Source organism: Peromyscus maniculatus, chromosome 1 (assembly GCF_049852395.1).
Source record: "Peromyscus maniculatus bairdii isolate BWxNUB_F1_BW_parent chromosome 1, HU_Pman_BW_mat_3.1, whole genome shotgun sequence".
Taxonomy (NCBI): Eukaryota; Metazoa; Chordata; class Mammalia; order Rodentia; family Cricetidae; genus Peromyscus; species Peromyscus maniculatus.
Genome location: NC_134852.1, coordinates 110787050 through 110802164, shown reverse-complemented (window position 1 = coordinate 110802164; position 15115 = coordinate 110787050). Strand labels below are relative to the sequence as shown.

The window sequence follows — 15115 nt, the reverse complement described above, 5'->3', positions numbered from 1 at the left end:
TTATTCCCTGATGGCAACAGGGGGAAGCGAGTAGACCTCTCTGATGAGGAAGCAAAGGAAACCGGAAACCTGAAGAAAAAGAGGAGAAGAATCAAGCTTCCTCAGTCCGATAGCAGTGAAGATGAAGGTAGACATTGCATTAATTCTTGTTAGGGATCATTTCTTGGTTCATGCTCAAGGATCTAAAATTTTCCCTTACTGTGAGCTACAATGAGAGCAGTGGTCCTAGCATGAGAGAATAGTTCGCTTTGAAATCTACTGCTGCCTTTTGATCAGAATAGTGATCATCTGGTAACTTGTGAAAATACAGAAAACAGAGAAAGAGTGACCACTTTTACACGTACTATCTAAGCCCTTTCTTTTCTCTTTAAGGCTAGTGTTCCTCTGGCTACCTTCATGCACATATTCTAGACACACCAATCAATGAAACTGGTAAACTGGAAGACCATACATAGTGTCTCTGCTGAAAGGGGGTGGCACTGTGGCCCGTTCCAGGGTCAGGGTATGGATAGTGTTGTAAGACAAGCAAGCAGAATAAGCAAGGATTTTCTTTACAGGAAAATTAATATGCTTTTAAAACAAATATCAAGTACTCTTAATTTTTTTTAAAGTATGTATATAGGTGTTTTGTTTATATGTTTGTATGTGTACCATATGCATACAGTGCTCAGAAGAGGGCATTAGATTTCCTGGGACTAGAGTTACAGAAGGTAGTGAACTGCCTGCCATGTGGGTGCTGGGAATTGAACTCAGGTCCTCTGGAAGAGCAGCCAGTGCTCTTAACCCCTGTACCATCTCCCCAGCCCCAATAACAAATATTCTTAAGATCTTACCCCAAACCAGGTAAAGTATGTAGAAAGAACTATAGAGAAAGGTTCATGGGCTACATTGTGCTATCCAGGACACCTGGAGCTATCACAGACAGTTTTCCAAGAATTAAGGTGTAATGTATCTGGTCATTTCACCTCATTGGAAGAGATCCAACATCATAGAAACACACATGAACAATGTAAATAAACCAGTGAAAGAGATTAGAGAAGAATGATTAATGCAGAAAGGAAGGTGAGCTGTCAAGGACAACACTGAAGATGGAATAGTTGCTGGAAACTGAGAACGTGATAGAGGCTCTGCCCAAAGGGCGCTAACTGTGCAAGTGAGCGGAAAAACACTAGAAATGCAGATGGATGAGCAGACCTGGGAACTAGAACCGAGAGCTTGGACCTGTCTGTGCTAGAACCATTTGTTCTGGGTTGAGAGAATGCTAGTCACGGGTGGGTTAAGGATCACAGCCTCTGATGTTCTGTGAGGGAACTAGGACCTTTCAGAAGTGTGGATTTTAATGGCTTTTGAAACAAGCAGGGGCAAGGCTTACCCAGAGGGGTAGTTAATGTTTTTTCATTTCATACCTTTATGAAAATGAGTGAGATTACTTAAAAGAAGATTCTAGAGTTTCTGAGTGAAGTCAAGTTCACCAGAGAACACCTGGCCAGTTAAGAATTGAAAGACATGAAACTCTGTGGGCACATGGGAAAAGAACGAGGAAGTAAACTTAGGAAACTGGTAACTGGAGTAGTCTTCCCTGTTACCAATCAGGAAAGCAAACTGGGGGAGGATTCCGGACAGACGTTCAGCCAAAAGCTTGATGTACCTTGAGAAGATGAATAGGGGCTGGGGATGGCTTCATCAGTAAGTCTCTGCCTGGCAAGCATGTAGGTCTCTCCTGTCGCCTATGACAAAAGCACGCACTTACAGTCCCGGCGCTGGGGAGATGAGACAGGAGAATACCCAGAGCTGGCTGGGCAGTTAGCCTAGCCTAATGAGCAAGTTCCAGATCCAAAAACCACGGGCAGCTCCTGAGGAACAGCATCTGTGATTGAGCTTTGGCTTCCACAAACATGTACAAACATGTACACCCCCATACACGTAAACATGCACATACTCTTTCCACTCACAAAGCTAAAACTGAATAGTATTCTTGAAAGTACTAGCTCTGAATTGAGTCCTGGGTTGATTGAGCACCAGTGCATACTTCTGAAATGTTCTGTTGTTCTGTAGCCCACACAATAATACTGCCCATGGGCTAGTAGAAATGTGATTGCGGTTGCTTAGTTGGGAAAGGAGTGCAAAATATGTGATGGAGGTAAGCGGCACATGACAGCAGGACAGAGAGCAGGAGCCCTCGGGTTCTTTTCTCTGGCAGAGAGAGTTTTTGGCGTCTGACTGAACTTATAAAAGTCTACAATTTTATTCTCTAATTTCTGTGTCTGAAAGCCAGCAGGATTTGATTTTGAACCTTTACACAGTCTCTTTTTATTTGTGTTCCACTGATTATAATAGCTTGATCTGCCGTCTCAGGCTAGTCGTTAGCAGATGCACGGCAGGCGTGCAGACAAGGCCGCCAGAGTCAAACCGACCCAGGTTAAATCTTCCTGAGCGCTTACCAGCTGATGTTAGGCAGGTGCCTTAACTTGAGCCCTTGTTTACTTCCAGAGCTGCCGTGGCACTACAGACTAGCTTTTTGTGGCCATTAAACAGCACATCAGAAATGCCAAGACAGGGCTCGACATTTCCCACTCTGCCCCTCCTCCCACCCATTGTATGTTGAGTGTGTTCAGCGTGACAGAGATCCTGTGTGTGAATCTCCTCGGCCAGTTCCTTCTCTTCCCTACTGGGAAGGCTCTCCTTCACCCTGGAAGGGCCAGAGCATCTTCAGTAGTTCTACATATTCAAAACAAAACAAAACATGCCAGCCCCAGAAAGAAATAACATTCATATCTGTGTCGCTAGGAAGAAGTAGTTTTTATGGCTGTGTTTTCAGTCCTTGCAGGTTGTTTGTGGAGAGTATTAATAAGCACATCACACACACACACACACCCTTTTTTAGTTAAGGATAGGTATAAAAATATATATTGAGTCCTAGGAAAGGGAGATTGCTTTCCAGGAATTGAAATTACTAGTCTCTGCCAGAGGACTCTTGACAAATAAGTGGTTACATTGCTGGTTGCTGAAATTAGTTTTCCCACAGTTCTTTTTCTGCCCCAGTAAAAGCTACTCTCTGGAGAGGATGCTTCCCCTCTTGACTGTTTCTCGTCATTGAGTACATAATACACAAAGCCTCCGTTATATTTACGTCAGTAAGAATGTGTTGGGTCAGAGTGCTTGGCTTAATAGTCAAGACTGAGTATGGGCAAGTTCTTACACAATTCCTTTGAATCTCAGTCAAATAATGATTTGTGGGGTTATTATGAAAATGAATGATTAATGTTTATAAAGTAGAAAATGTTGGTTGCTTATCCTTCCTTAAAATATTTAAGTTTAAACACAGTACTACATCCACTCAGTTTTTAAAGTCAGATACAACAAAATTTCTAATGATAATCCCTACCATCTGAATCACTGAACTGACTTATTGTCAGCATTCTCCAGCTGCCTTCCATCTCTCAGGATGTGTTGAAATCTCTTTATTCCTCAGTTCTCTTCTCTTCCAGGGGGATTATGACATTTTATTACTGTATGATTCTTTGGGAGGTGGGCAACTGGGAAGTGGGAGGTTGGAACTCTCTGCCCTTGACCTGGTATTCCTCACCCCACATTTTATTCAGGAAGTACTTATTCTCCTTGGCTTACAACAGAGTGCCTGTTGCTGTGTGTTCAGGGCCAGGACAACTGTGGTGTCCTGCCTCGTTGGACTGTGAGTCTGGGGGTGCGTAGGTGAACAGTTGCGTGCAGTGCTAGGAGGGTCTGAGAGGACCATGGCGTTGTTGGCCTTGGCTCAGTCACCCCCTGAAGGACTGAAAGTAGAACAGAGTGCCTAGGTTTATCACCAGGTCTTCACAACGCCTCTCCTTTGGCTTCCTTGCTGTCTAGACTTCCCTCAGACCACTGTGGCCCCACTTCCTAATGAGCCATGACTTCAGAACATTGAGTTCCTGGTTGTGTGGTGTGACACTGCGTAGACTCCCATCATGCACTGGCTTCCTGGAGCTGGGCTAACAGCTCGACCGAAGCTGCTCTGCTTTCTTTTCTTTCTCTTGTTTCACTGAGCTGTAAAGTTAGGGCCTGGTTCATACCTGAAGTGTCTAATGGATTGCCTTGTTCTGGCTCTCCTTCTGCTTCACCTCTTTAGGTCATTTGGCCATGAACCCTCCACTGTCATCATTTTTAACACTGACCTAATCAGTTGGAAGAAATTCAGATTCAAGATTTGTGCAAAGAATTTGAATGTAGCCAGGAGATTCAGGGAGCAGGTGAGGCTAAGCAGCTCAAGTCCCACGGCCAGCTGTGTCTTTGTGGTGATTAAGCAGCAGGTCGGGGCTTAGGGAGGTTAGCTCAGTGGTAGAGTGCTCACCTAGTAAGGATAAGGCCCTGGGTTCAGACCTCGGCCCAGCTTCTAGGGGGTGGGGGAAGATAAAATCACAAAAAAGACGACCCCCCCCCCAAAAAAAGAGGCAGTAAGTCTGCTGAGGATCCTCGCTTCCTCTCTGTGGCCTTTTCTCGACTTGTTTCTTTACTGAGAAACTGGGACCCTCCTACAGTGCGCCATTGTCAGATACTATTTCCACAACGTTCTTTCTCTCCTCACTTCTTTCCTGCCCATTCTCTGTGTGGCAACGCAAGGCTTATAAGGTGTATCAGTGAGGGAGTCACTAGAAATAATCCCATACAGACTATTACGCAGGTTTGGGTGTTAGATCGTTTGTGGAGATCAGCTTTCAAAAGGTGATTCTTCCCAAAGTCGCGTGTAATGCCAACTGGACAGTCTGGGTCGAACAGTCATGTCAGCCATTTACAAGTCACCCTCAGAGGATGGCCACAAAGATACCACTGAGCAGCATTGAGTATAACATGCTGTCTCTACTGAATGAGAGGGAAGATGGACGGTTGGCTTACAAAGGTGTGGAATCACACTGACCTGGGTTTAAAACCTGTCTGTATGAGTTGTGAGCCTTTGTCAAGTGAAGGAGTCTCTCGAAACCTCTATTTACTCAACTGGATTATGGGAGCAAGATCTGTTTCTTAGGTTGTGATGAGAATAAAGTGAAACTTCTGACACGTGGTAAGTGGTCGGTATATGTCAACCAACTTCATGCTCTGATCTTGCTGTACAGTAAACACTCGGCTAAGAGAATCTAAGGTATTGCCAACTTTAGAAATTCTCGATTCTCCGATTGTAATTCTGAAAAATTATTGTATATTTAAGTCTCTGACTGCAGTCCTTGGTTGTCGTGAGTTACTGCTTACAAAACACCCTTGGTAAGCAGAAGGCAGATGCAGTGCAGAAGGCATTGCGCCTGTTAAAGCTGGTAGCTCTCTTCCTTAAGCTTGTTCCATTTTCCCAGTCTTCCCAGACTCTCCTGAGATGTACGAAGCAGAGTCACCATCTCCACCTCCTCCCGCATCTCCACCTCCTCCTGCATCTCCACCTCCTGATTCTGTGCCAAGACCTGAGCCCCCTCCTGCCAAGGTAAAGCCAGCACAAGGCTCCATTCTGTGTGTCTTCTCTCGCGAGACTTTGCAGTCACCATGGAATCATGTCCTCTTCTCTGTGCTTCTCCAGTGCCGGTAGCCGGCTCATGTTTCATCACGCTTCCCCTCAGATTGGCCAGATGGATACGATTCTCTTCTTAACTGAGGGGAGACATTGCCTTAGGAAGCTTGCAGGGCTATCTCTGGGTGACCATCACCATGAGGGCTGCTGTGCTACCCAGCTCCAGTTGGAAATGTGCAAAAGGAGGCCCTGCCTCCACCAGGGCAAATTGTGAAAGATAAAAGGAAACAAAACTCAAATTTGTTCTTAGGGAAAGGACTAGATGAGAAAAACCACAGCAAACAGCAGCACTCGGTTTTGAACGCTCTTTACTGTGGCTTGTCTGCATCCACTTTATCAGTAGACATAGTGGATGGTGAAGTGTGCAGAGGATGGTGCTGACAAGCCTCCTTTCTTTGTAGCCACCAGTTTTCTTGAACTCAGTCTCAGAAGGTTAGTGTAAGTCTCGTACTGGTGTAGCCAAAGAAATGGGATGAGAGACAGTGGAGATGAGAGCGAACTGATGATAGTCAGGCATGCTTCTGGCTCGACTAGTTAGGTATGGTGTTCAAATGCCAAGGCTGAGCCTGCAAGGATCTCCTGCAAGGGTGCACACTGAGAGCCCCTGGTCTGCTCTGGGGGCATCTACCCCAGCTCTCCTGGAATGTCCTTAGACAGCATATTGCAGTGGTATACTTCCTTGTCTCTCTCTTCCACTAAGGTCCATAATCTGTATGTCTTTTTCACCAAGAACTCAAATCTTTCCTAAGCATATTGCTTCTCTGTGTGTAAACAGGAAGACGCCAGGCCTGTGCATACAGTAAGCATTACGTGCCTCTGCAGTATAGAGTTGCTTGTTCTACCTTTTATCAGAATGGCATGGTAGGAGGTGGGTTTTGTACATTTAACATCTTCTGTTATTTTTTCTAGAGCTTCACTGGTCAACGTAATATTGTTACTCTCTGATCTTCTAGAGTTCAAGTGGAGAAAACAAAAGAAAACGGAAGCGTGTCCTGAAATCTAAAACCTTTGTGGATGAAGAGGGCTGCATGGGTAAGGCAAATGTTTGGTGTCAGGCTTGAGTCCTTTCTTTAGGGAGGCACTCGGGTCCCGGGCAGAGCAGGCTGTCGGGGTGAGCGCACATGGGCTTAGCCCATGTGGTGCTGCTGCTCCTGTGCCATGAAATGAAGCTCTGGGAGTGTGGCCTCCGAGTCACGTCCTCCTGCTTGAGGATTTCCTTGAGCCATGAATTTGAAGAGAGCTATCTAGAGATACCTCTTTTGCCTCCTGGTAGGGTCTTCATGAAGATTCAGATGAGGTGCTTGGAAGCTACTGTCTCCCACATTGAGAAACACTTGTGTTTTAAAGACTGATTGTGTTAACATCTCAGTAGTGGAAAGGAGGCTTCCCACAGATGATTAGACCTGGAGAGAGTTAAGTCTCTGGTGTCCAGTGCCGTTCATCCTTAGAAGAGCGTGACTTGACCTCCCTGCTTCCTGTGTGTTTCCAGTTTGTGCCAGGTCAGGCTCAGGTCCAAAGCCTGTGGAGATGCTCAGATCCAACACCATGCTCTTGTATCTGGAGCAGTTGTGGGTTTAGGCTGGTAAAGCTCTGGCTGGTAGAAGCATGGATTGTGAATGGATGGATCTCTCCCACCCTCTGGTTCCCGAATAAATACTCAGAGACTTTTATTAATTATAAATGTTTGGCCGATGGCTCAGGCATATTACTAGCTAGCTCTTACATTTAAATTAATCCATTTCTATTAATCTGTGTATTGCCACGTGGTCTGTGACTTACCAGTTCTTTCACATCTTGCTTCTTGGGTGGCTCTCAGCATCTCCTGGACTCAGACTTTTTCATCTCTGTCTTTAGTGTGAATGTACCTTCTAACCTCATTCTGCCTGGCTAGTGGCCAAAACACCTTTATTTATCAACCAGTGAGAGCAACACATATTCACAGAAAGACCATCCTCTAGCAATGAATAATTCCTTCTCTTTTCTTATGGCACCTGCCACAAAGTGGCTTTTCTAGAGAAGTTTTTAATGCCTGCCCGCCTGCCCTCCCTTCCTTCCTCCCTTCCTTCCTTTTCTTTCCTGTTTAGCCTTGGCTGTCCTGGAACTCACTCTGTAGACCAGGCTGGCCTTGAACTCAGAGACCCTCCTGCCTCTGCCTCCTGAGTGTTGGGATTAAAGGTGTGGCCACCAATGCCCAGCTGCCCTGCCCTTTTTGATTTCTATTTTCTTGTTCAAATTTTTGTCTTTAAAAGATTGATTGGCTCTGAAGAATCAGCTCCTCCTCAGCAGGTGCTCATAAAGCTCCTGGAGACATTGTATTGGTTGCAGGCCCTCTCTTGTTATCCCCACCTCCTATTCTTCTGACAGGCCTGTTACTTTATCATATAATTGAGGAGTAACATTCTTATTTGTTTGTTTGTTTCTTTCTTTATTCTCTGAGATAGTTTTTCCGAGTAGTTTGGCTGTCCTGGAACTCAGTCTGTAGACCAGGCTGCCCTCAAACTCAGAGATCCGCCTGCCTCTGCCTCCCGAGTTCTGGGATTAAAGGTGTGCGCCACCATTGCTGCCCAGCTAAGGGGAGTGACATTCTATACATATGGCACCCTCTCTTCTTGAGAATCTGTGTGTTCTGGACTTTGGTATGCTTTTATGATATTTTTGTCTCGTTTTATTTTTTGCTTTTAGCATTTAAATATAATCAGAATGCTTTAGCCATTAGAGGTGATGTGTGTGTGTGTGTGTGTGTGTGTGTGTGTGTGTGTGTGTGTGTGTGTGGTATAAATTGAATTTTTTAATTTGGAGACAAAAGCATCAGTGCCAGTTTTTTCTCCCCCCTTTACTCTAAAAGAAGAAAGTAAAGGATATCTTTACTTTACTCTCTAGGAGAGTTCATCAGGACTCTGTGGCTAATTATTTCTTGATTTGTTCAGAACAAAGCCCTGGGGTTTGAGCAGTGTGGGCTTGTGTCCGGCCCTTCTCCACACGGGACTATTAACAGCCTTGGAGGCAGCAGTGAGAGCCGCTCACATAGCACCTTTTTATACGGTTTTTAGTCCAAGTGCAACCTAATGGGTCTTGGCTCTGGTTACCAACCAGGGCTGCGCTTTCCTCACTCCCCTGGCTGTGCCAGTTGTCCTAGCACGGGCTCGCCCCGCCCTGCTAGAGTCTGGTGGTTCCTGTGGGTTTGTAGCAGAACTATGGAGTTGGCCCTAAGCTAGGTTGGGGTGAATTTCTGATCAAGGAATGGGTCTCTAGGATCAGAGAAGCTGAATGGAGTGTTGTCCACACAGACTTTTTGGAATGGCAGCCAAGGAAAGTGGCATGTTCAGCGGACATAAAAGTGCTGTGGTTTGAAGTTCAAATCTCCTCTGTCCTGCAGTTTGAAGCAGCAACAGCTTGGACTATAGAATCGACCTTTTAAATTTTGGTACATCAAGTGTCAGCTTAAGACATTTGGTTGGATGGCCTGGCTGGTTTTTAACTTTCCAAGCAGTGTACCACATGACGTCAGCTCTGAGACAGCCAGTGATTTCACCAGGAAGTAAGGAAATAGCGAGGAATTGATCCTGAAGTATGGTGCTGTCGACATGCTGCCATTGTGTGGGGAATACAGCTCCCGACGTAACAGGAGCGTACTACCAACTGAAGCCATTTCCTTTCTACAGACGGCTCTTCAGAGCTTCTTAACAGAAATAAATAACAGGTCATAATTGTGTTCATGAATTGAGTTGTAGGACACATGTAGCATAGTGCATGTTGGGAGTGGAGGGTGTTCTGGGATTGTGCTTGCTGGACTGTAGGTGTGCCATGCCAATGTTTCAGTGTCTAATCAAAAAACTGACACATTTCTCTAATATTGCTGGCTACGTGAAGTACCCGAAAGTCTTGCTAAAATTGAAATTCTTGTGCATTTTTCTTTTCTTTTCCTTTCTTCCTTTGTAGGCATGGTCTTACTACATAACTAGGCTGATCTCATCAGGGTTCTCTTGCCAGTCTCCAAGGGCACAGATTTCAGGTGTTTGCCCCCACACCTGACTGAGATGCTGAGTTTCTAATTAGATTACAAAGAGAGTCCAAGTCCTCTAGTCTTCGTTTTCTTTCTTTCTTTTATTTCTCTTCCTTCCTTCCTTCCTTCCTTCCTTCCTTCCTTCCTTCCTTCCTTCCTTCCTTCCTTCCTTCCTTCCTTCCTTCCTTCCTTCCATTTTCGAGACAGAGTTTCTCTGTGTAGCCTTGGCAGTCTTGGAACTCTCTTTGTAGACCAGGCTGGCCTTGAACTCACAGAGCTCTACCTTCCTCTGCCTCCCAAGGGCTGGGATTAAAGGTCTGTCAGTGTCCTTGGTCCTCTAAGTGGGAAGGAGTCATCAAAGTGGGTTCTTGGTTCTTGAAAGTAAAGACAAATCATAAAATCTCCTAGAGAAGATCTTAGGTGTTCTGTAGCCCTATTGGGATTAAGTGGCTATGGGTGAAGCAGTAGCCAGACCTCCAACAGAGTACACCATGAAGAAGAAAAAACATTGCTAAGTGTTTGCCAAAGACTGCCAGGTCCATCCATATATACTGAGGGTTAGTGTGCTCCTCATTTTCATGGAGAGGGGAACATTGATTCATCAAGTGTCACCCAGACCAGCAATGTTTGTGTTGTTTGGGAATGTGTTTAAAAACAAGTTCTCAGGTTCCACCACAGACCTGCTGCTGAGCATGGAACTTTGGAGCTAGAACCCAGCAGTGTTCCCATGAGCTAGCTCCCTAGGTGATCCAGTGCATGTCCACAGTGGGACAGCCCAGGCTTTAGACACAGATGGTTGAATCCCCACGCCTGAACCTCTGAAACAGTTTAGCTAGTCTATTTTAATTAGAAGGAATTACCAGTGAATCAGAGTGTGAAACCACCTCTGTTCTTTGATGGGGGAAATATGCCTGTGACTTATGCTTCAAGCACTTTATGTGTATGACGTTACTTTTTCAGTGGGGAGATGTTTCCCTTCACTCTTTCTCCATCACTTGCTGTATCCAGAAAGGCTGAAAAAGGATCCAGATGTTTCTGCTTTAGTTCTCATCCTAGGGAGGTGACACTGTATTTGACCTGTGGCTACTGCATGTGACGCAGTGGGATTAGAGAATGTCTCCATCTGCTTTGGAAAGCATGACTGGAAGCCGCTGCTTCCGAGTGTGCACACTGGGGCTGTTGACTACTCACTGGCATAGTTCTTTCCAGGTTTCCTTCGGGAGGAGTTTGGGGAGTTTTAGTTTTTCATGTGAATAGGGCATGCATGTATGTGCATCATCACATGTATGCCGGGTGCCCAAGGAGATCAGAAGAGAGCAGTTGTGAACTGCCATGTGGGTTCTGGGAACTGAATTTGGGTCTTCTGCAAGAGCAGCAGGTGCCTCTAGCCACTGAACTCTCTCTCCAGCCCGTTTTAATGGTGGAGGAAAAGGCTAAGTATGCCTTTGGCTCATAGGGAGTAAGAAAACCGGTCACTTTGCTTATTTTATCATTGTCTTAAAACTTTCAAATGTATCATCTAGAATGGTTTGTTTGGGAAAGTTTTTTTCATGATGTAGACTCAAATCTTGAGTTCATTAGTAGTCATTCAGTTTCAAGAACTGAGTAGTTGAGTAACAAACCGTGGCTTTAGATGAGAGCAGTGGTTGATACCAGGATGGAGCAAGCTAGAAGCATCCATGGTGGGAGAGTGGCTAGGCGGAGTGAGAGCTCTGGTAGACTAGATGAAGAACTAGGAAAGTGAGTGTTGGAAATGGGCAAGTGTGTGGTCATGGAAATATGACTCAGGAAGCCAGTCAGAGCATGGAGTTAGGATAGGTGTTTGAGATACAGACAGCACATATGTAGAGCTCAGGAAGTTAGCCAGTGTGGACAAGGACCCAAGCAGCAGGTTGGGTCAGTTAGATGGTAGAGTCCTATCGATGACATGGAGACTTAGCTGTGAAGGAGTGGGGTATTCTCCACCCCACCTACAGGCCATGTGACCGCAGGTATTTTCTAGCTGAGGCTAGATGTGTTCTCCCAGGAAGAAAAAACTCAGGACCTGATGCGCGGGACAACTTTCCCTTTGGTAAATGACTCAAGCCATCCTGTCTCTGTTTTTTCCTTACTCCAGTGACTGAGAAAGTCTACGAGAGTGAGTCGTGCACGGACAGTGAAGAGGAGAGTAAGATGAAGACGACCTCAGTACACAGACCCCCTGCCACCGCTGTGAAAAAGGAGCCAAAAGATGAGCGGAAGGGCCCCAGGAAAGGGACAGCTGCTCTGGGCAAAGCCAACAGACAAGTGTCCATTACTGGCTTCTTCCAGAAGAAGTAACTGCTGTCCCTGGTCAGGGGAGAAGCCCGGCAAGTAGAGCCTGTTACTTACTGTGTAAGTTCGTTCGCCTAGCTCCCTGCCTCAAAGCCTGTCTCAAAGCGCTGCTCTGCCGTCACGGGACACGTGAACTAGTTCTGGTTCTTGCAACCAAAAGGGAGTCATCTAGAAGCAGGAGGCAAACGATATTTGAAAAGCTGTTACATTGTAATGAGTTTATAAAGCACAATCTTTGGCCTGCCTAGGAGAATTCATTTGAGAATTACCTGCTGGGCCCCCCTCACCCTGTACCATCCATGTTCCTCTTCTGGTCCTCTGTATTCTGTGAACTTGTGTGACAATGGTTGTATTTTATGGATTCTACTGGATGTGTTCACCACTTCTCCCTTTCCTCTCTACTGCCACACTCTGTCCCCTGACCCCACAAATCTGTTTTTTTGTAAATCTTAGTCAGACAAAAAAGCTGAAGCTGTCTCCGTCATAGAGTAAGTGACACTCAGCTCCAGGCCAGGCCAGTGTGTAGTGTCCATTCCTTCCACAGAAGCTCTCCAGAACTCGGCTCATACTCAGTGGTTAGGACAGAGCACAAATAAAAATGTACTGATGTACCCAGCCTCACCAGAAATGACCAAGAGTCAGCATGGCAGGCACTGGGAGAGCTGCCATGTTGCCAACAGAGGGCATCCAGTCTACTCCCATGTTCATGGTTTCTTTCTCTCAAATGTTCCATTCTCGTACCTAGAGAATAGAACCAATGCAGTGAGATAAACCCGAAGAGAAATGGTAGTTGCCTATTCCTGGAAGGGATGGGGATCTGAAGGTACACATTTCTACACAGATGTTGCTCCTCTGTATTTTCCAAGCCCTCCATTTGCCCAGCAGTACAGGCTCCCCAGGAAGAGATGGGGGGCGGGGCTGACTGGTTATAGATCTAGACAGTAATTAAAACATTTGCTTTTGTACTTTTGTCTGTTCTGACAATAACTGTCAAGCACCCTCCATTATGGCTGGGCAGGAGGTGAGAGCCATCTAGGTTGTGTGGCAGTGGCTTTGCACACTGACTGGGGGAAGGGAGCACAGACGTGATGCGCCCTGATTCACTCTCGGAGGATGAGGGGTGTCTGACCCGACCCCTCCACTGAGGCCTGGCTTGTGTCATGAGAGATGGAAGCAGCTGCCTACTGTTGAAGGTCAGGCTTGGGGCTGACCTTGGCATTGACACAGCTGTTTTAGCAACCAATCACAGGCTTGATTAAGACCAGCAGCTTGGGAGATGAGTCCTGGCCTTCTGTGGAAGGCTCGGGGCCGAAGCTTTGCACATCAAACTGAGTAAAGGTTGGTGCGCTCCAAACCTTTTTTTTTTGAAAGTGGAAAGAGTGTAATGCCTGGACTTAAGCTTGACAAAACCCTTCTGGAGAAGAATCCCTTATTTTAAGTGGTTATTTTTGTCATTGCCTGTAGCCATTTTTCTAAATGGAAATGGAAAAGTACAAGGCAACAATCCAGTCGTTAAAGAAATGTGATTATGATGGGTTTCCTAATAAATCGGAATGTGGACTGGGGCTGTGCTGCAGGTCGCGGTTGCACTCCGAAGGGAGAACGCGAGTCTCTGACCCCTGGACCCAACACCACCTGAGCTCTGAGCTCCTGCAAAGCTGGGCAAGCATCGACTGGTTGCACTTTCTCCCCATTCTATATCGTACTCAACCCCGAGTTAAATAAATCTGAGGTGCTGTTTTGAAACCGTCCTTCAAACTGAGTGTCTGCTGAGTCTGTTCCTGGGCAGCCTGGTGGCTGGGTGTGTGTCACCTGAACGCTGGCCAGGACCCGGCTGGGTTGGGGTTTGTGTTGCTAAACGTGCTGCACCCCCAGTCTGAACTGCACAGGTAGCTGCTGTCGTCACCTCCTTTTCAGTCCTCTGGGAACTAACTCTTGCCTCAGCCAGCCTTGTTTTTCAGTTTATTAAGAGGAGAATCGTCCCGATCTTGCATTCTGTATTGCTCTGGCTTCATCCCTTGCTGGCTGGGTGACGCTGGGCAAATTTCTGAGCCTCGGGTTCCTTAACGAAGTTGAACTAAAATGAGCCACTCGGCGTGCTAAGCTGAACTGATAACTGTAGCCTGAATGTGGTCCACAGCGGCAGGCACTGGGTGCTGCTTCTCCCCATGGCGGATTCAGGCAGCAACCAGCTTCTTCAACTGTTACCCAGTGCACGACCCAAATGCGTCCTCTCAGAGGCCTCCTGGCAGAACATCTGATCAACAGGTGAAGATGGTTATCCTGTTTTATGACAGCTTTTAAAGAGCAGAATTCTCTTTTTTATGAAAAGAAAGGTTTATGGATGGCAGCATTCACTATTCATTAAAACATTTATTATGTCTAACATATGCCAGGTCTGGCCGGAACACGAGAGGACACAAGGGGAACTAGAATGTGTCTTGTCTTCAGGAGCTGGTGGAGACGAGACAATAAAGTGGAGTTGCAGGACTGTGAGTACAGTGAGAGATAAGTGGGGTCTCCCAGCGCTCTCACCAAGGTGGGTCTCAAAGTTAGCCTCTGGAGGAAGAGGCCACACAGGTCTTTGAAGGACATGGATGAGCTTACCAAGAAAGGAGAGTGTGAAGGGTCTCCCAGGCGGAAGAGCATGGCTTTGGGGGTTAAGGAGTCGATTGTAGAATTATATATTTTAATCGCTTCTCAGTCTTTTGGCTAAGATCAAGTGTAGAATTATATTTTTTTTCTTATGTGTATTAGTGTTTTGCCTGCATGTATGAGTGTATATGCATCATGTATGCTCCTGGTGCCCCTGGAGGCCAGAAGAAGGCGTCCCTGAGCTGTCATTTGGGTATTGGAAATGAAACCTGTGTCTTCTGCAAGAACAGCAAGTGCTCTTAACCACTGAGCCATGTCTCCAGCCCCAGACTGTAAACTTTTTAAAACGGGGAAAGACATTGAGATGTGAAGTTGGGGTACCAGTAAGTAGTTTGGATTTTACTCATAGATAATGGAGACCAACTGAAAAATGTTGAGAGGGGTTTTTTAAATCTCATTAGAAGCCAGTTCTCTGTGAGGAGTGACAGTCTGTGTGTCCTGTGTTCTGTATGCCGTGAGAGTGCATCTGTCTGTAAGTGCACGCTGTGTCTGAGGTCTAGTGGGAGAGAGCTGATGGGATTTCAGAAACTCAGAGCTCCAACTGCTTCATTCTGGCAGCTGCCATAGACAGTGGCCTTGTTCCCCAGACCTTCCTC

The 15115-nt window shown here is 46.1% G+C and overlaps 1 protein-coding gene and 1 pseudogene across 2 annotated transcripts in view; both read left to right on the top strand.

Moving 5' to 3' along the window:
• Positions 1-13626, top strand: part of Pold3 (DNA polymerase delta 3, accessory subunit) — a 40292-nt gene extending 26666 nt beyond the window's left edge. For both annotated transcript variants that reach the window (XM_006982152.4, XM_042279758.2), the window contains exons 9-12: positions 21-127; positions 5340-5464; positions 6502-6580; positions 11668-13626. In XM_006982152.4, the coding sequence (XP_006982214.1) occupies positions 21-127; positions 5340-5464; positions 6502-6580; positions 11668-11870 (514 nt within the window). In that variant the 3' untranslated portion in view covers positions 11871-13626. The remainder of the gene's footprint in view (positions 1-20; positions 128-5339; positions 5465-6501; positions 6581-11667) is intronic.
• A 930-nt stretch (positions 13627-14556) lies between these two features.
• Positions 14557-14678, top strand: LOC121827061 (U2 spliceosomal RNA; annotated as a pseudogene).
• Positions 14679-15115: the final 437 nt, after the last annotated feature.